The sequence below is a fragment of the Pezoporus flaviventris genome, unplaced genomic scaffold (assembly GCF_033815535.1).
Source record: "Pezoporus flaviventris isolate CSIRO_AGI_PZ_B2104156 unplaced genomic scaffold, CSIRO_AGI_Pfla_v1 ptg000213l, whole genome shotgun sequence".
NCBI lineage: Eukaryota > Metazoa > Chordata > Aves > Psittaciformes > Psittacidae > Pezoporus > Pezoporus flaviventris.
This window is the reverse complement of record NW_026892761.1, coordinates 15,772,231-15,792,619: the sequence shown is the minus strand read 5'-3', so window position 1 is coordinate 15,792,619 and position 20,389 is coordinate 15,772,231. Positions and strand designations below refer to the sequence as shown.

Sequence of the window (20,389 nt, the reverse complement as noted above, 5' to 3'; positions counted from 1 at the left end):
TCTCTGACAGGAGGTATATGTATCTGGGGAGCAGTGATGAGCAGATCTGTTCTGCTCGTCACTGAGGTGCCACTGGAAGGAGCAGCGTGTTTCTAGCACGCTCATGAGGGGGAGGACTGCTTGGCACAGAAGGTCTTTTCTCAAGGAAGCCCACATTGAAATATTGATAGGAAAAAGAATGTATATTGTGCTGTGTGGGGTGTTTACAGGAAATATAGAGTGAAAATACTGAGGAGCTTTCCTCAGACAACTGCCAGTGTTGTTACAAGTGGGACAGTTGGGAGGAGGACGGAATGAGGCACTTCACATGTTCTGCTGCTGCACTGGCTCCAAAGAGAGGGCTTTTTTCCTTCCTGTTTTGCTTTTTTCCCTGTGCTTGTATTTAATTCCCACTGCTGGGAAGGAGCTCATTGAGGAGGGAGAGATCATCAGAAATAAAGCAGCCAGGCCAAAATGTTTTTAATTCTCTGGAGACGAATTTAGCTTTAAATATTGAGCTTTCCATGAAGCTGGAAACACAAGTGAATGTCGATGCACCTCCAGCACCAAAGTGACAGTGAAACACTGAAACTTCCTTTGCTGCAGACAGGTGAAACAGTATCTTCACTTCAAGAAGGTAATTGGGGCATAGATGAGGTTCCTTACTTTGCATGCATGAAACCTGTGGGAAAGCCAAGAATCTCTCCTGAAACTCCTGATTTCTGATGAGATCTTTCTTGCCCTGCCCCTCCTCACCAGCTCCACAGGCAGACTGAAGGAGCCCCTCAGGGCTCTTGGCTGAAATATCTTATTTTTCTTTTTTTCATGAAAGTGATGGTTCCTGACACTTTCCTCTTCGTTCCTTCAGGAGGAACCATTCATCTGGCAGCGCTGAGCATCTGCTGCTTGAAATGCTGCAGAAGCCCTGAGTGAGGGAAGGAGCTGTTTGCTTCTGAGATACCAGCACAACTGAATCGTGCAGTGACAGTCCTGATCATTTTCACTCCTCCATGTGGTTAACCTGTGGGTGCTGTGGGGCTTGCAGCATGGTGCAGGGAGCATCGCATGCAGCGTGCAAGAAGAACTTGCTACCAGAAGCAACAGTCAGAGCTGTTAGAGTCGCACCAAGGGACAAGTAAAGTTTCACTCATGGCTGCAGCACAGGACTACAAGTAATAATCCTGAGGTGGGAGTGGAGCTCTTGCAGTAGTTTGCTGCCTGGAGTCAGACAGGTGGCCCTGTTCTGCATTCATCTGTTCATCACTGGATGCTCCTGAGCTCTGGGGGAGGGTTTGTTGCATATTATTTTGAAGGTAGTGGTGTAGCTGTATTATCAGGCTGTGGTTTAGTGCCCAGCCCTGGGCTGTGCTCCCAGGGTGTGTGTTACCAGTTTCCCACTTCAGCTTTGCTGCCAGCCCTGGCATTCTGGAGGAGATGATGGTCAGTGCCCGCTGCCAGTCAGAGGATGTGGCACAACCTGTCTGGCAGCGTGTGATATTAGAGAATCACGGAATCCATTTCAGAAAAAGAAGCAAACCCCTCAGGAGGCTGGAAATGCAGTGCTTTGAAGTGCTCACCCCTACAGCCTCTCACCTCGAGCATCCTATCCTCCTTCCCTGGGCTCTGTAGGAAACATGGCTGTCCTGGAGCACTGCAGGTGAAAACAAGTGTTTTGGGACCATTATTCCTCAGAGGGGCAGGTATGCCTCTTGTGAGTTGAACTCCCCTTCACAGTCTACTGTATGGTTGCTGTTGGTACCTGACTGTCTCTCTTCATTTGGAAGACCCAGTGGCTGAGTCTCCTGCTGTGGGTATATAAGGCTGTAACAGTTTGGGTAGTTGGGTGGTAGGGCTGGATGCAGTGTCCTTATGGGCAATGCTCTAGTGAAATGTTTTTCCACAAGGCAGGAGATGAGAGGAGCAGTTGTAGTAAGGAAGGAAACCCTGGTTCTGGGCTATAGTTGTCTTGGCATGAAAGACCCTCTTGGGCACAAACAGCCCAAACCAAAACACCTACAAACCCCAGAACTCTGACTCCAGAGCAGGGCTGGCTCTTCTCACCACAGGTCAGAGGGCAGCTTTGGCTTCCCGTCTTCCCAAAGTTATTGCAGGATGCTGCAGGGAGCAGCTTGTGAGCGTGGGGAGTGCCTTGGCAGAGCCAGCACTGTTATGTGCTCAGCCGGGATATGGGTCGGGGAATGACTTGGAGTGTGTTCCTCTCGGGAGGGCGAGGGGACACTGCTGCCCTTCTCAGCCTTGGTCTGGCTGCAGGGAGGGAGGGGATGGACCTCAGTTCTTTGTGCATGACCAGCCCCATGGCACATCCATGCTTTGAGCAGCCCCCCTGTGTCCTCTACCTTGTTCTCTGTTGGGGAACAGTTGAACTCCTGTGCCGGCCTTTCCCTGTTGCTCGTGCCTGCCACTCCTTCTGTCACCTCCTCCTCTCGCTGGCTTTCTGGCTGTCTCCGGACAGTGTGATGGCTGCTGAGCTGCCACTGAGCTCTTCCATTCATGGGGGATCAAGCAGTGAAGAGCTGTTCTGCTGCTTCCTCCAGACGTCCGGGTGATTCTGGCCAACAGCAGAAACAACCACGCAGAACATGGGTCTTTGGCTGCTTTGTGTCACCAGTGACAATCCTGGATGTGACGCCAGACAGAGAAGCCTGGAGGATGGGTTCAGCAAAAGGCTGCAGTGGGCTGTCAGCTAGCATGTCATGGGGCAGGAATAGAACAGGTTGGCCTTTGCCCTCGTAGGAATCAGAAGGGGTAAATCTAGCAGGTCCTCACCATGCCATGGGGCAGGAGTTGACTCTTGGTGAAACAAATAAATGGGGCAGCCACCTCTTCTGCAGGCTGCTTATGTGCTCCTATCCTTGCTGTAGGCTTTCATTCTTGGCTTCGAACTACTCCAGTGAGAGAAAATTAGCTTGGGGTGTTGCTCTTTGTGCCACTCACTTGACTTTATGCTGTGAAGGCAGATGCTTCACCTAATTGGCTGGGCCCAATCCTGCAGGTGCCTTCCCACAAGCAATCCAGTGAGTAGGAACAATTTCCTTGACTTCAGAAGTGCCTGCTCACGTATCTGGATCTTGAATTGTATCTTTGTTTGAAAGATGCATGACCCAAAAGAATTGTTGAGTTGCTAAACTATTTCATTTCAAGGTGTCTCATTCAAGGGTTGCTCTTCCATGGTTTGTATTCATTCTTAAGTGGAATAAAACCAAAATCAATTTATGACACTTAAGTGAAGGGCTCTTGAAGTGTTTGTGTTCTGCTTCAGTGTCATGCTGTGTTTTAAGTAGTGCCCTGGGGAGATGGGAGGTCTTTGCTCCAGCTTCATTGTCTGATGGGGAGATGAGGAGTCTCCCCAGCATCCCTCAGCAGTGTGGCTGTTTTCATGGATCCAGCTCCAACCTTGGCAATGTTATGGCGAAGTGTCTGCAAGTTGAAAGCTTTGTAGGAAGGTCAAGGGAGGCAGCTCTGAGTGCATGCTGGAACACAAAGATGAGTGCACTCGGTTTTCTCCTTTGTGGGAGGCAAATGCCAGCCTCTAAATGCCACATGGAGAGAAGTATGTGCAGAGGAGCTGAAGGACTGCTCCAGGCAGGGCTGGTGGTGAGGAGCTTGTAGCAACCACTGGCTTGGTAAACTCTCACTTCGCAGCGTTGCCATCTCTTCTTGTACTGCAAGTGAGTAACCAGTGCCCCGAAAGTCCTCTTGAGCTCAGTGAGATGAATCTCATACTAAGGTGCTTGCCTTCCCTTGCATGCCTTTTGTAGGGGCTGATCTTTGACATGGTTGGAGTGGGTCTTGCTCTGCCACAGCATCCAGAGGGTGGCGATGGCACAAGCACAATACAGTTGTGAGCATCTGGCCTCCCTCTTGACCCCTGAAGGCATGGTCCGTTGTCGCCTCGGGGCTGCGTGAGCCTGGCAGGATGTGCGCGGCATGGCAGCTCGGATCCGCTGAGCTCATGGAAACGTGGCTGTCACACATGAGAAACATCGCTTTTCTTCCCTCCCCTGCCTTTGAATAAAGCAGAAACCAAAATGTGATGCCTTGCAAACCACAGGCACCCACACAGCGACGCAGCCAGCTTCTGTGTCGCTCTGCAGGTGAACGAATGCTGGGGCCTGAAACTAGGCTATAGTTACACCCACCAGTTTGTGCCGTACGAAGTCAATGTGCCATTTGTTTGGTACAGGAAGAAACTAGGTCCCTGGAAACAGGCAGCTGGAGTGATGGAGCCAAAGCCTCTCTGAGGCTCTGGGGCCCATGGATGGTGAAGGGATTTGTACCTCAGTCTGGAAGAAGCTGAGCGGTGTCTTCTGCAGGGTGAACTCTCTGATCCATTAGAGATCCAATTGCTGCTTGGGCTGACGAGACGCTGGGGGCTGGTACTTCAGAAATCTCTTGGTGTCTGCTGATCTCTCCAGGTTATTCCCCTCTGTAGGCCACTGGAATCTCCCTTTTGTTCTGGTGTGAGAGCAGAAGAGCTGCTAGAGGACAAGGTGTGTGCAGGAAAGCTGAAACACCGGCAAGCAGAACAAGCCACACTTCTCCTTTCTTTATAAATCAATGTCCTGTTGCTCTTTGTAAGGTGCAGTCCTAATACCACCAAGAAATACTCCAGCCTTTTTTGAATAAACAAGGAAATGCTGAAATAAGGTTTCTTTGCTATTAGGAAAACCTAGCCCTGCAGAAGTAGGTCCTTGTTTCTGCTTCAGGTGTGTTTTGGAAAATATTTGTTCATCTTTCAGCAAACAATGGCAGAAGTGGCCTGGAAAAGGAGCAGGGTGGGAGTGCCGCATGTTTTATGCTGAGAGGCATTTCCTGCCCTTATCTCCCCTCCTTCGAGGTATTGTGAACAGGGCTTCAGATCTGCAGCCTGTGTTACTGGAGCGGAGATCGCCAAGGCAGATACCTCCCCAGGAATGCCTGCGAGGGGCAGAGCTCACGGGGGTGCTGAAGAACTTTCCAGCCAAGTGCTTGTGCTTGGAAACCGTGCCTGCCCCAAAAGGAAAGTGTTTTGGAAAGCTACGTTTCCACTGCTCGTGTGGGCAGGGTGTCTGGGGGCTGCCGTGAATCCCTGTGGGCAGGCAGAGCTGTGCGGGGCTCTCGTGCCATGGAGCAGCCCTGGAACACTTTCCTTGTGTCCTGACATTCCCAGTCATGAGCTGGTATTTTCCATCTCAAGCAAGTGTTTGATTTCTAGGTTAGTATCTCTCTTATAAAAAGCTTTGCAAGGATTTGGGTTTGTTGCTATGAGGAACTAAAGCATAAAGCATTTTTTTTTTTTTTTTTTTTTTAGCAATCTTAAGTTCTTATGGGATGGAACACAGTTGTTGTGGTTTTTTATTCGAGTTTATCCTGAAACCCTCAAAACATGGCTTAGAGGTGCTGCTGAAGCTGCCCTTGGCCTTCTATTTACCTTCTTGCTCTTTATAGTAACTTGACAGGAGGATGGAGCCAGGAGGGGCTGGGCTCTGCTCCCAAGGAACAAGGGATGGGACAAGAGGAACCGGCCTCAAGCTGCACCAGGGCAGGTTTAGATGGAGCTGAGGAACAATTCCTGCCCCAGAGGGTGCTCAGGCATTGGAACAGGCTGCCCAGGGCAGGGCTGCAGTCACCGTCCCTGTAAGTGTTCACACAGCGTGGAGACAAGGCCCAAGGTGCCATGGGTTAGTGGTGCCCTTGGCAGTGCTGGGGAACGGTTGGATCTTAAAGGTCTTTTCCAGCCTGGTTGATTCTAGGATTCTGTAACTTACTGGATAAAGAGACTGCTCAGACCTGCCTGTGTGTGCTCTGGCTGAGTTTGTTTGTTTTCAATTCTCAAACCAATTATCTCCAGAGGAAATGGTGTGTCTTGCTGTCAGTCAGCTGGGATATTTATAGGTAAGGTCAAACCACTGTGAAAGGTCTGTAGTGGTGTTTGCAAGGAGTGGATGTCTCAACCTTGTGAATTTACTGGGACGTGGTGGATGTGCTGCATGGCATGGACATTTCCCTGCAGCTCCCCAGGGTAAAGCCTCTCTGACTGGGCTGCTTCCCCCTCTGAAAAGGGATGAATGGTGGCTTTTCCTGGGTGGAGTAAGGTCTGTATCCTCACCATGTCTCTCATCTTGTTCTAGCTACCCCTCTTCTGCTGCTATTTTACCCATAGACGCTTTGTATTCACTGCTTGAGAGACTGTTTCTTCCTCCCCTTTGGGGCAGGATAGTTGACAAAGTAATGGCTTCAGCTGCCCTGTTGGTGCTTTCTCAGGTGCTTGTGAATATTTAAGCTCTCCATGGTCTCTCTTCCCCCCCTTCCCTTCCTTCAAGCTGCCTGAACCATAACATCTCTATTTTCTTACATGGTTATTTACAGTTCAGCTCACAGGCATGCTCACCTGGCCATTCAGCCTGCTTTGTGCAGGTCAATTTGGAAAGGACTCATACAATTTGCTCATGATATTGCTTCACTTCAAATGCACCTTTCCTTGCTGCTTCTTAAATCTGGGGCATGTTTCCTCCTCCTGTGCAGCAGAGGATGCTGCCCATGGGTCACCCAGTTGATGGCTCTGTGAATAGTGCTGCTCAGAGGTCTCTGGTGTTTTGGTCACAGAGAGTCTGGGGCTGTGATTTAGCTGCTCTTGTTGATGCACTTATGGAGTCTGTACAGTGGAGCCAGAATGAGCTGGCATTTCGTAAATAACAAACCTGAAGGAAGAGAGAAATGAACGCAAGCCCCTATGTTTGTAAGTATTTGAGGTGGTTTAAGTGTTAGTAATGCCTCCCTGAGAGCTATGTGCTGTCCGTCTGCCCTTGGCTGGGGTGAGAAGGGGCTGTTGGAGCGAGTCCAGAGGAGGCCACCGAGATGCTGCGAGGGCTGGGGCAGCTCTGCTCTGGAGCCAGGCTGAGAGAGCTGGGCTGGGTCAGCCTGGACAAGAGAAGGCTCCTGAAGGGGAGACCTGAGAGCAGCTCCAGTGCCTGAAGGGGCTGCAGGAAAGCTGGAGAGGGGCTTGGGACAAGGGCCTGTAGGGACAGGCCAAGGGGAATGGCTTGAACCTGCCCGAGGGGAGACTGAGATGAGCTCTGAGGCAGAAGCTCTTCCCTGTGAGGGTGCTGAGGCGCTGGCACAGGGTGCCCAGAGAAGCTGTGGCTGCCCCATCCCTGGCAGTGTTCAAGGCCAGGTTGGACACAGGGGCTTGGAGCAAGCTGCTCGAGTGGCAGGTGTAGAAGAGCACAGGCGATACTCCTGGTGGGTAGAACTCCTGTGGGAAAACCTGCTAGGCCTTGGTGCGCCAGGATCCCCATTTATCTGCAGCCTCTTCCTTCTGGGTTATTTGTGCTGGGATGGCCCCATCTTGTGCCTGTGTCTGCTCTGGGCTCTGCCACTGCAGCCTTGGTCCCCTCTGCTCTCTGTATTGCTGCTCAATTCAAGCAGTTAAAGTGCAGTTACATGAGCTGCCTTTTCAGCTGGTAGGTGCTGCCTGTCGGTGTTCCAGCAGGCTGGTCTTGGTTGCTCCTCGCAGGGGATGATGAGTTGATGCCTCATGCCTTCCTCCTTGTTCCAGGTTTCCAGCACATTACACTGGTCACTGTGATGGGCCTTTCCCTGCCTGACCCCAGGATGATGGTATAGCAGCGGGCAGCTGCGATCCAGAAGGCTTGCGGTGAGCATCGTTTCCCACTGGGACATCCTTCGCCCTGCTCCCTCTCTTAGCAGAAGCCATGGATGCCCATGTGGACCTCCTGACAGAGCTGCAGCTGCTGGATAAGATGCCCACGCTGGAAAGGCTCCGGGCAGCGCAGAAGCGGAGGGCTCAGCAGCTGAAGAAGTGGGCACAGTATGAGAAGGAGATGCAGCATAAGAAGCGGAAGCATGAGAAGAAGAGGAATGCTGTTAACCGAAAGAAAGTGTCGTTTGAAGCCAGCGTTGCTCTGCTGGAGGCTTCTCTGAGGAACGACTTGGAGGAAGGTATGACACTTGTGTCTGGAATTGCTTTGTTTGGCTATGTGTGAGGTTTGTGTTGTGCTCTGGTGTTCAGAGGCATCTGCATTGGCATCCGTGCACTGGACTACCCTTGACGTGCTGTTGGTCTCTAGAGTGTTGCCATCTCTGATATAGCTGTGCAGTGCTCAAAACACTGTGTGACACCAGCATTACCTAGGTTGACATCAGGAGTGGGCACATGAATGCCAGGATAGGGCAGGGGTTATGACCGAGGTTTTGGGGAAGAGGAGGCAGCTTTCATCTTTCCTTTCACACTTTCTGCTTACAGAAGGTGTGAAACATTTCTTTGCCTTCTGGGTGTGCCTCTTTTAGTGGTTTTTATGGAAGTCTGTCACAGAGTTTTACATGTCAGTGTAAATCTCTTCAGCTTCCCTGCTTGGGGGGGTGGAATGAGAGCTACAGGGATGTATGATTTTTCCCTCCTCATTCAAAATAGCACAGATTTGCTTAATGCTTCCTATAGAAGAGAACTGCAAATTGTTCACAATTTGGTTTAATTGCACCACTTCAAAGTGCATCAAAGTGCTTTGCTTTTGCTTCAAAATCTGAAGTGAGGAAGGGAAGAAAGTCTAGAAGTTGATCTCCATTAACCTCAGCAAAGTGTGGGGGAAGCCTGTAAGTGCTGGGGAGCTGGAGCTTACTTCTTTGCAGAGAAGTAAAGTCTTTCTTAGAGGACATTGGGAGCAGCCTTTGGGGCTGCTGCTCTGCCAGGTGCTATTATCAGTGTGATCTACCTGATCCTTTGCCATGGTGGAGACAAGGGAGATGCCAAGGAAATGTGGCCAGTTGAGCTGCATCTCTGGTGGGGAATGTTGCTCTAGTTTCCAGCATCTTTTGCAGGAAGCACTATATAGTTCCCTGATAGGTGGATGGAAGGCAAGAACCTTGTCTTTTCTTGTGAGGAATCTCCCCAAAGTCATGTCCCTGTTTCTGAGAAGGCCTTTTGTGCACTGTAACCTGTCCTTGTGTGCGTGTTGGCAGCAGTTTGGGACTGGAGCACTGTGGTGGTGGACACTGATGGCCTGGGCAGTGTGTTTGACAAACCCTGCTGCACGTCCATGGTTTTGGTGCATTTGTAGCCTTTCTGAGAGAGCAGACCTGGGGTAATGTCCTGGAAATTGCAGCGTTTTATTTGTCTCTTCCTTGCTATAAAGGTTTAACAGTTGTTTCCGGCTCTTTGCTCCAGTGAACCTGTATTCTGAGCTGTTGTAGTCCTCTAGGAGAGCTCCGGCAGCGAAGCCCCCGAGAGCCCTACTGTGAAATTGTGTCTGTAAATGTTGCCTGAGATGACAGATTTAGGACTTGTTCCAACTCTGCCTGTGCTGGTAGATACTTGGCAGGGTATGGCTTTGGGTTTGGTACCCAGCTGCTTGCCTGTAAATGACAGCTCACAGCATTGGAGTGGATAACAAGTGTTTCATCCTCTTCATGTGGTGATGTTGCCCCTGCTCAGTGCTTGGGCTGGAGGGTGTGATGGGGCCATGGGTTTTTGAGAGGCCCGACCATGTACTTTTGCTTTCTGTGCTTTCTGGCTCTGGATCTGGACAGTTTGGAAGCAGGGAAGCTCCTTCATTGTCTGTCTTTTGTATTTTGTGAGAGATGCACAAATGGCAGAGGTGTGTGCAAACATGGCACTGGAGGAGGTTGGCTGTGCACGCTGGTGACAGTGAGCAGGGCTGGTGTGCTAATGGACTGGTGTCAGAGGTCTTGTGGACAACGGTCTTGCATCACGTGTGGACACGGACACTTGGCTGTTGGGCATGCAAGAGCTGAGCTTTCAGCTCACAGCTTCATTCCTTTCTTCCTGTAAGGCAAAATCTGTTGCTGCAGGTCTCTTGGTACTGTAATGGCAGAATCACGGGATGGTTTGTGTTGGAAGGGACCCTAAAGCTCATCCAGATCCCCTCCCTTGACCTGCTGCTCACACTTGACCTCTTTCCATAGGCAAGCCCATGTAGCTGGCTTTAACCATCAGCTGTTCTTCGAAGTGATGCTGGTTACACTAAATGTGATAAAGGCACTTCCCTGTTGGTGCAAAATCAACCTCTCCACACAGTGGGGAGGGCAGGAGTCTGGAGCTGGGTTTTTCAGATGCCTTACATTTTTAAATTTGATTTGTTTTGTGGTCATTTACAAAGAGTGTGTGACCAGTTTCTGTCCCTGCTCCATCCCCCCTGTGCCGTGGAACCAGTGTGAAGGGGAGGAGGGGACAGAGCCAAACAAAGATCCCAGACTGGGAATATTCCTTATCCAGTGCGTGAGGCCAAAGTGGGGGAATCTGTGGGCTCTTGGAGGTCCCAGGTAATTGTTTTGGTGGATGAATCATCTTTTCTTGGGTGTGGGAAGTGGAGGGGGAGGTGAAGTATAAATGATGAAGAAGTTGAGGAGTTGGCGTGAGGCAGGCTGGAGAGCTGGGGGTGCAGCGGGCACGTGTCTCCGCTGCGGCTCTGTGTTTCCATCCTGTGTGAGTGTGTACTTGTCTGTTTAATTGGAACTCTGTCCCTCCTGCAGTGGCAGAGGGGGTCTGCAATGAAGCTGAGGAAGAGACAATGAAGTTAGTTAGTGGGTTGGCTCTTTGTCCAGGAGGTGTCTTGTGCTGTGATGTAACCTCCTGATGGAGGCAGTGGGTTGAGCCCTGTGAGATGGAGTCCCTGCTGCACAACCCTGCCCTGCCCTCCAGGAAGCAGCCCTGTGTCCCTCAGGACCTGGACATCCTCACTTCACTGTCCTTTGCCCGTGCCTTGCCAAGATGCTATTGAAAGAGCAGCTCCTGTGCACCCAGAGCTATCCCAGCCCCCATTTCCTTCTGCCATCAATGGCACAGGCACTGTGCTGGGCCACTCCAGCTTCCCACCGAGCCTGTGGCAAACGTGACAGCCTTGAGGGAGAGGGCATCTTTCCCGTATAAGAAATGCAGGTTTCTTTGAATTCCACCTTGGTTTGTGTTGAAGGGACCTTAAAGCTCACCCAGCTCCAACCCCTGCCACGGGCAGGGACACCTTCCACTAGAGCAGCTTGCTCCAAGCCCCTGTGTCCAACCTGGCCCTTGTCCGTGGGTGACTGGTGTGTCGCAGAACACGCTGTTTCTCAGCATGGTGGCAAAGCAGGAGTGAAGGCAAGAGATCCTGGAGAGTATCACAGAACCATTAGAGTCAGAAGGACCCTTCCAGTCCAACCCCCCAGAGCAGGAATGTGGGCGGGTGGTTTTGCAAAGGAGCTGTGAGAGCTGATGAAGGCTGTGGCCCTTCAAGCTGTCCTGCAAGGACTGAAACCATGGTGAGGAGGCTGTTCCCTGGAAGCATGGCGGCCCCAAAAGCAGCCTTGGTGGCTGCAGAGCTGTCGTGTCCAGGTCTTTCTGCATCACTGAGCTCCTGTAAAAGCAGCTCCAGAGCAGGGGAAAAGGAATTGGTGTTTCATACATTGACATCCCAGAGGTGGGTAAAGTGGCTGCCAGTACAGACGTGTGGCTCCAGGGAGACCTTGTAACAGCCTTCCAAGACCTAAAGGGGTTTAACAACAAACCTGGAGAGGGGCTTTGGACAAGGGCCTGTAGGGGCAGGCCACGGGGAATGGCTTTAACCTGCCCGAGGGGAGACTGAGATGAGCTCTCAGGCAGAAGCTACGATCTGCTGTTGTGTGATTTGCTGCCTGCAGAAGCTGGTGGTGCTGGTGTTGGCTGGTGGGTGAACTGCGTTCCCTTCTGCTAGCCAACAGTGAAATAAAGCCCCTGAAGGACTGGTTCACCTTCAGCAGCACTGGAAGTGCCCTGGTTTCTCCTGCTCTTAGGTGAGAGTTGCTTCCTCCCAGCCGTGGCTCTGGGAAGCATCGCTGCAAAGTCCTTCAGCTCCCACCTTCTGGCACTTCATCCTGCAAAACTCTCAGTGCCAGAGCATTGCATAAAGCAGCATTTCTGCAGCAGTTTAACTGTGTACACGCTGGTCGTTTGGGGTGGTGATCAGAACGTGAATGAAGACTTGGGTTTGGCCTTGGACTTGGCATCCAGCAGAATGGGCCCCGTTAGCAGAGCAGCAGGCTCAAGCTTGGGGCTGGCTGTGTTCTGCACTGGCATGGGGAGGATTTCCTGGGGAGGGTTACAAGCATTGCACAGCTTGTTCATAGCAGTACAGCCCCATGTTTCACTTCTTGCAGACCCTTAAGTGTACTGTACATTTGCGGTAATGATGAGCATGGTAAGCCTTTTAGGAGCCATCCCCAGGCACCTCCTTCCGTGCTCCCTTTGCACCCTTCTGGAATAAACCCAACCTTGTCATTTGGAAAGGCACTTTAAAAAGAGGCCCTAATTAGTGTCTATAAATTGCTGTCTTTAACCTTTACAAGGTGATGTGATCTGTTCCCTTGTTACTAAAAACCTTTTATGAGGTGCTTTAATTTTCCACCCACATTATTAGTCTCCTGAAGCTTTTTACATGGGGTTCCTATGTCCAAATCTATGAGCAAGTGTATAGAGAGATTTTCTGTCTGAGATTTTTCTCCTGGCTTTGGTGCCCTTTGAAGGGCTCGGGGGGGGGACCCAAACTTTTTCTCTGTCTTGTGAGTAGCCTGAGTTTATCTGGGTGTTTGGGGAATGCCTTGAATCAGAAACGAAAAGTTTCAGTTCAATAACAAGGGTGCTTCTTGAGCTTTAAACTCCATAGGTGTGGAAATGAAGGCTGTGGTCCTTGGAAAGCTGGATGTGGGAGCCCTTGGCAATGATGGATCTTGCTAATTTTGTTAATGGGGGTTGGTATGTTTTCCAAAAGCAGATTCACATATTTGGCCACATTTAACTTGGCTTTTTCATGCAATCTGGAGACGATGCCAACCTGGGGTTGCTTGCATATGGCACTAACTAGCTGGCATCTGGGAACACGAGCGATATTGAAAATGCAACTTTCTCTGTTGTCATAACAAGTAAATGATCTTTTTCTTTTCTTTTTTTTTTTTCCTGGCATAGTGGGATTTCAGTCCTGTGGGATGATTATTCCCATTTCTGTAAGAGCTTGAAATGCCAAGATTTCTGTTTGAAAATTAATGCTGAAAGTCCATCTTGGGTTTACCTGGGATGAGGCCCTTGCCCTCCCCAAACCAAACATTCTTTTTCAAACACTTTCTTTAATCAAAAAAGTTTGATCAGAAATACTTAAAAAAATAAATTAAATAACAAAATGAGATAAAACACATTCCTGAACTTCAGAATGTGGTTTATAAAGTGTGACACCAGCTGCTGTAGAAGAGCTTTGGTCTCTGCTAAGTGTCTTCATAATCCCTTTCGAGGTGTCTGTTCTTGGGCACTGGCTGCCACATGCACTAAGCATTGCTGCTTGCTGTTTCAAAATGTGTGAGTTGAGAAACAGACTTATTCCAGACTAGAAATTGTGCACCTTTTGAGTTTCTCGACTCCCAGCAAGTGTCATAGTGCAAGCAGTCTCCCTTCATGCCCCACACAGTCAGCAGTTGCTTTCCTTGACTAAAACAAGGCTAGAAAACGTGTACACGAATGTCCTTGCTGAGAAATGGTGATGTGGGGATCCTGCCTGGAACTATTTTGATCAAAACTTAAGCAGCAGCCCACACCTCCATGGGCACATCTCTCTGTGTGCACCTTGTTTGGGCAGAGCATGCGTTCTCAGTGTGTGTGAGATGCAACTGGGTTGGTTTCACATTGCTTCAGTTTCTGGCTCTTACACATGTACCAGCTTCCACTGGTTCTGATACCACTGAAAATGCTTCTTATGTTCCTTGTAGTAGCATTACAAGAGCGCATAAATATTGCATTCAATGACTTGTCCCTCCAGTAAAGACAGTCTGTTTGGACTCAAGGTGCTTTAAAATCAAACAGGAATTGGCCAATGACTGTTGCCAATCATAGATTTTCTTTTTTACTGGAAGAGGCTTAAGTAACTTAGTTGGCTTCCAAAATGTGGCTGCAATGTGCTCAGGAGGGGAAACTTTGGAAGCTAAATGCAAATGGAGCTTTTTTTTTTTTTGGTTTGTTAATATTTTCAGTGGCTGCTCCTTGGTGAGTAAGGAGTATTTCCTTTTGAAATGATGTCTGTGCAATGGGGAGCAAAGGCTGGAACTCTTAGGGTTGTGTGTGCAAGGTGCAGCAGGTAGGATATGTAAGGTCACCATCTGCTCTACAAACCCTGCCGGGCCAAATCACAGCAGGGAGAGCTCAGGACACAATTGCTGCCTTCACCGGGAACGTCAGGATATGGTCAGCCAAGGGCAGATTATCAACAGAACCTTAATTCAGCCAGGAGATGTTCCTGCATACAACCAAGGTGTTTAACCTTTCCCTTCCCTGGCCTGGCTGCTCTGCTTCCAAGGGTGTGGAGGCAGCATTATATGGCTGCTTATTTTCTGATAACTACAGGCTGCCAAATGTCAAAGCTAGAACTTCCCAGTCCGAACCTGATAATGCTTACTGGTAGCTTTTTCTAGCCAGTAACTTCCCAGCTTGGCTGTCTTTGTGGTGTTCCAGTGGCATCAATGCCTGCCATCTGCATGAAGGGGACCAAGGCATGTGAGTGTGGAGATAGGTATGGGTTGGATCAAGCACAAAAAGCACTGCGCCTGACTGCCTGCTTGCTAGGGTAATGCCATGGAAGGGCTGATCATAGAATCCCAGACTGGTTTGGGTTAGAAGGGACCTTAAAGCTCATCCAGTTCCAACTCCTGCCATGGGCAGGGACCCCTTCCACCAGAGCAGCTTGCTCCAAGACCCTGTGTCCAACCTGGCCTTGAACACTGCCAGGGATGGGGCAGCCACAGCTTCTCTGGGCACCCTGTGCCAGCGCCTCAGCACCCTCCCAGGGAAGAGCTTCTGCCTAAGAGCTCATCTCAGTCTCCCCTCTGGCAGGTTAAAGCCATTCCCCTTGGCCTGTCCCTACAGGCCCTTGTCCAAAGCCCCTCTCCAGCTTTCCTGCAGCCCCTTCAGGCACTGGAGCTGCTCTCAGGTCTCCCCTTGAGGAGCCTTCTCTTGTCCAGGCTGACCCAGCCCAGCTATCTCAGCCTGGCTCCAGAGCAGAGATTCTGATGCTACAGCCCCACCAGCTCCTCGCTCAGGGGCTGTGACATGGGGTTTCTTGCAGGCACCATGTTTCTTGCCTGCCTGGCTGCCCTCCAGGTGTGTGCTTTTTCCTGTGCTCCGATTAGCCATGTTTTTTGTCCCACTCCAATAATGAGAAACTAGAAAGTATAAATAGTAGCTCAGTTGGAGACTCTGGTATCCTGTGGGTAATAAGCAGTAGCAACCTGGAGTAAAATATTGTGTGTCTTCCCACCTTGGCTGTGACCTCCCATAGCCAAGGCTTTGTCTTGCTGTGGTGCTGTGTTATGATATTTAATACAATTCTGGCAAAAGGATGCACAACACGAGCCTGATCACTCGTGAGGGCTTACTGGTACCTGGCATTTTGCAGCATCATTCTGTTTTCAGGTGTATTTTGTCAAAAAAGAAACCCCAGAATTCCAAACCCAACCTCCTCCCAAAGTCAGAGCTCTGCAGCTGAGCACATAACTCTTCTTTGCAATGAATTTTGGTGGGGAAATTAATATTTTTGGAGGTGAAGCTTCCTGCAGAGCTAGACCTCACTTGTCTGCTTTACCCTGACACAGCTGAAAACATGTTTCCAGGCAGGGAGAATTTGGCTGTGAACTGTGGTTGCAGGCTTTGCTTTCTGCCACTTCTGGTCAGGGAGAACTTGAAGAGCGTATTACATCTTTTCCTCCCTCCCTGATTTAAATTCCTGCCTTTCTGGATTTAGGCCAGCTCAGTTCAGCTGGTATAGATTTCTTCCTCCTAGAATCATGGAAAATAGAGGTTGAGAGGGCCTTGGGATGTAATCCACCTCCTGCCCCAAGGCAGGATCAACTGTAACTAAAATGCTTGCTAATGAGGCTGGAGTTAGGTATCTTAGTGTATTTATAGGCATGTCCACAGCACAAGCACATTTACCTGTGTGAGTGGCCCTGCTTCTCATTCAGTTCTGCATATTTTTCCTACTTGCTTATATTTATCTTCCTGTTTTCTTTGCATCCCATCCTCACACTTACTGACTGTGAGTTTTCCTACTTCTGTGGAGAATGCTCTAATTCTTTCTTTAATCTCAGTTGCTATGGCAGCTGCTTCAGGTGGTGCCTTATAACCTAGTGCAGAGCTGCTTTTACATCCGCTTTCCCTGCTTGTTTTTCCCCTGGAGCCTGGCCAGAGCTCTGAGGAACCTCATCACCCACTGTTAGTGACTGACAGAAAATAAAAGGAAATCAAAAAAGTCAGATTCTGGCCCAACTGTTAGAAACCTCTTCTGAGCCCTGCCTACCCTCCAGCCCGTCACTCAGAGCGTGCTGCGAGGCCAGGAAGCTAACTGTTTAATTCTGTCTGCTGATGCATTTGCAATCAAGAGCCAAGATGCAATCAAGCAACCTGCGCTCCTTTGAATTCAGGGAACAAGAGCCCATGTGCAGCTACTTGCAAGCAGATGCAGTTTCCACTGAGGTCCCTGCAATTTGCAACTGCTTATTGCTGAATTTGGCTTCTGGATTCCCCAGGAAGTGAGGTAGAGACTGCCTGTAAAGGTTACTCATGTAGGAAACAGGCTTTGGTTGCTCTGTTGTGTTTCTCGTGCTCCGTATGCGTTTTGTAATCTGCAGCATCTGTCAGTTTGTCCAAGGATCTCAGGGGAGGTCTCAGTTCCTTTTTTCCTGGTGGTCTCATCTGCTCTGCCTAGCTTTGCTTTCACAGTGGCACAGAGGAGGGGTCCCTGCCTCGAGTGTAAGAGCACCAAGCTCTGAATTGCAATAGGAAACTTCCAAAGTCTCATTTATCTTTGTATGCCTTTACCTGGGCTGACAAGTGAAATCCTGTTAATTATAAAAACCAACCAACACCGCCCCCATGGAAACAAAACCAAAACCAACCAACACCTCCCCCATGGAAACAAAACCAAAACCAACTATTTATTTATTTATTTATTTCCTCCTTAGAGCTACTTTTACAGTGTCCACCTCTAAAAAGGGGATTCCAGAGCAGGAATTACCCTGACAGGCACCAAGCCCTGTTTTCCATGGCTGGCAGCTGATGGTTTCCACAGTAGAGGAGCATTATCTGCACACAGCTTGTACATTGTCCTGTGTTGCACCTACACCTGCCTGGAAACGGCCACCTTTTGAGTGGGCGGGAGAGATTCTAGCACCTTCAAAATATTTCCAGTCTGGTCTGATTCAGAGCAGCGAACGTTGGAGGTTAACTGCTGTACTTACATGGTTCTGGTTGATGATGATAAGGCTTGAATGTAGCGAGACAAGATTTCAAGTCTTTCAAATTATCCAATCTGAAGGATTCCCTGTATCAAAATGACCTAGTTCAATAAAAGCGAAATTTTAATGTCAGAATATTATTGAATGAAAATCATGAAGTCCTTGCACAGGCATAAACAGCTCTGCTGCACAAAAGTTTCATTGATGTGGGACATCTACAGCGTCTACAGTCTGCCCAGCATCTTGTGAGAAGGAAGTCGCCAGGAAATCCATCCCAACTCTCAGCCTCTTGAGCTGGAAATGAGCAATGATCCTGCAGCAGAAGACAGATATCTCACTCATGTTAAGGATGTGGAAAGAAGAGCACTTTCTCCATCTGTCTACCAGTGTTGGGTTCAATTCTCATGTGTTGTCAGAGGAGACAGGTGAGATATGAACTGGGGTGTGTGATTAACCCTCTGGAGAGGTTGTCAGCTCTAGAGACAAGGACCTAACTCAGAGACCTGGAGCTGGACAGCACAGAGAACAAGTTCCAACCTCCTTAGGAGCTCAGACCCTTTCCGTGACTCTTGAACTGTTCAGACCTGGGTTTTTTTCACTTCAGATCTTGTCAGTTTGTATTTGCAAGGCAAGAGCAGGGCTCCACAGGAGCTTAAATGGGACTCTTCTTTTAATTAAAATCTGTGTTTGGTAACCTGAAATAGCAGACATTAGAAAGAGCCAGAGCTCCAGCCAGTCCCTGTGGATCTGCAGTGACATCCTCCTGGCTGTCAGGCACTTGATTACAGGGTTTTCTTTCCTCCTAAAGCTGTTGCTGTCAAAACAATGATGTGAGTCCTGAATGTGATATGAAGCTCCAGTCTAAGCCATAACCAGTCAACTTCCAACCTGCTGCTGGATGCTGTGCCAAAACCACAATGTATCTGGGTTGGTAGGTGACAGCGGGTCATGGAGAGATGCTGGAAATCCATTTTGCTTTTATTAGAAGGGCCAGTGAGTTTTAAATTTGATCTTAAAGGGCATCTAAGTAGGATTTGAAGTGTGCTTTCGTCGTAGATTTATTCTTGCATCACTTTAATCATGAGGCTGTGAAATAGCTGTGAAGAAGCTGCTGCTCTACCCCCTGACCCAAATTATTCTCATCTGTGCCAGTTTTCTATCACTCTTCAGAGCAAGGCAAACTCATCTGAGGTTTGGGCAGTACTGAATCTGTAGTGTTGGATTCAAGGTTTGGGTCATCGTTGCACTGTATCACCCACTGCTCTAAGATTTCTCAAGTGTTTAGTAACAGGAATGTTGGCAGTGTTGATCTGTCCAGTTATCCTAAGGAGAACAAGAGAACAGGAAATATTCTTCCTTCACTTATATTCAAAGACTTGTCTTCTAGTTGAAGGGCAGCATTTGTTGATTGACTTCCTCATGTGAAGTGGGATTGACAGCCTTAATTGCAGCTAGATGTGGAAGGGCCTGTGGGTTTTCCAGCCATGGAACAGGAAAGAAATAGGGATCCCACTGAGCTGCTCACATCTGTTTAAAACCTCTCCTTGTAACACACTGTCTCCCTGTCTCCTGGAGACATTCCAGGCCTGGCTGGATGTGGTTCTGGGCAACCTGATCTAGTTGAAGATGTCCCTGTGCTCATTGCAGGGGGTTGGACTAGATGAGCTTTGAAGGTGCCTTCCAACCCAAACCATTTTATGGGTGATCAGTGGAGCAGGAGCACAGGTACCCAGCAAGTCGCTGGGTGGCCACACTTAGTGCACAGTAGAAACTTGTAAGCAGTGGTGGTAGCTGTGCATGAGCTAGTCTCATGGGGGAGATGGAGAAGTTGGTGGCTTCTAGTTGTCTCAGCTGGTCCAGGTACCAGTATCCATGATGTGTTTTGGGCTTCCCTGTTCCTGCAAGGTTCAGCACTTCAAGCGTCCCTTGGGGAACACCAGCATGTCCTGCCTTAGTCCAAGTGCTGGCTTCTGTCAGGGACCGCATCACCACACTGGTGGCATCCTGGAGGCAGGCTGCTTGGGACTCTCCCTCCTAATCGAGTTAGTTTTCTTCTGATCTACTTCTGTCAGGGTAATCTAAACTGGTTTAGCTATTCCTATTCATTTTCCATTTGCCTGATGTCTCTTTCCACAAGGCTATCTTGGATTTACCCTGATTGCTGTTGAGTTGTCTGGTGCTGTAGCTGCTGATGCTCTGGTGTATAACTTTGTAAATCTTAGCCAATATTCACTGGGAATTTTTTTGCCCGATATTTTCTTTCCTGTTTGGACAGATTAGTTTTAAATTGGCAAGTGCACTGGATTTAAGGAGAAGACAATTGCTACTAGCTGTCAAAAAGAAAACAATAATTGTCAATTATGTTTTAGTGAGCCTCTGCTGAACTGATTTGCAGTAGAAAACATCATTTTCTTGTACTCTTATCTTCAGGAAATCTGGTTTTGGTGAGTTCTGCTCTTTTGATGATGGTGATATATGCTACAGCATAGAAAAAAGAAAAATTAGCTCAGGATTAAAATGTGTGAGAGCCTGGAATTTAACTCCCTGGTTTTTAGGAGCATAAAACCATTCAGTGTGCCGGTATGGCATAAAATCACGGCAGATGTGTGCTCCTTGTCTTTTCTGCATGTAAACCCCGTCTGTGCATGTGATTTACAGCGCTTTCCCGGACACAGCAGGGGTTAGTGAATGCAGCAGCTTGTTTGTTTGTGCTGAATAGGCCTCAGTTCTGAAAGGAGCCTCGAGTTACTGCGAGACAAGATAAGAATAGTTGGGGGAAATCTCGGTGCACCTGCTGCCTCTGCGCTTCCTGTCGCACGGAGCGGCCGCCCGGCACCGGCTTCCTCCGGCTCTGCCGCTGCGGCCGTGGGGTGAATCGGGGTTGGAGAGAGTTACTGCAGTCCCGTGCCATGCCCAGCATGTACCTGGCTGTGTCCCTGCCGGCTTTGCCACGTGCGGACTGGCCGCCTGGAGAGGCGGCTGCAGGCGAAGGGGCATCTTCCAAAGAGGCTCACATAGCCCCTTCCTGACCCCAGGCTCATCAGGCTCCTGTGAGAAGTCGAACTGGGGTCAGCAGCTTTTATCAAGCTATGCTTCTGGTGGAAGGGAAGTGTTCTCTGTGGGGGGTGCTGCAGTGTCCTGCGTGATGTGG

The 20,389-nt window shown here is 49.3% G+C and overlaps 1 protein-coding gene across 3 annotated transcripts in view; it reads left to right on the top strand.

Annotated features, from left to right (window-relative positions):
* The window catches only part of PPP1R16B (protein phosphatase 1 regulatory subunit 16B), a 54,870-nt gene that overhangs the window by 12,003 nt on the left and 22,478 nt on the right, over positions 1-20,389 (top strand). For 2 of the 3 annotated variants that reach the window (XM_061441473.1, XM_061441474.1), the window contains exon 2: positions 7,538-7,941. In XM_061441473.1, the coding sequence (XP_061297457.1) occupies positions 7,695-7,941 (247 nt within the window). In that variant the 5' untranslated portion in view covers positions 7,538-7,694. Of the gene's footprint in view, positions 1-5,837; positions 6,079-7,537; positions 7,942-20,389 lie in introns of those variants that run through there. The other variant, XM_061441472.1, reaches the window with a different exon arrangement.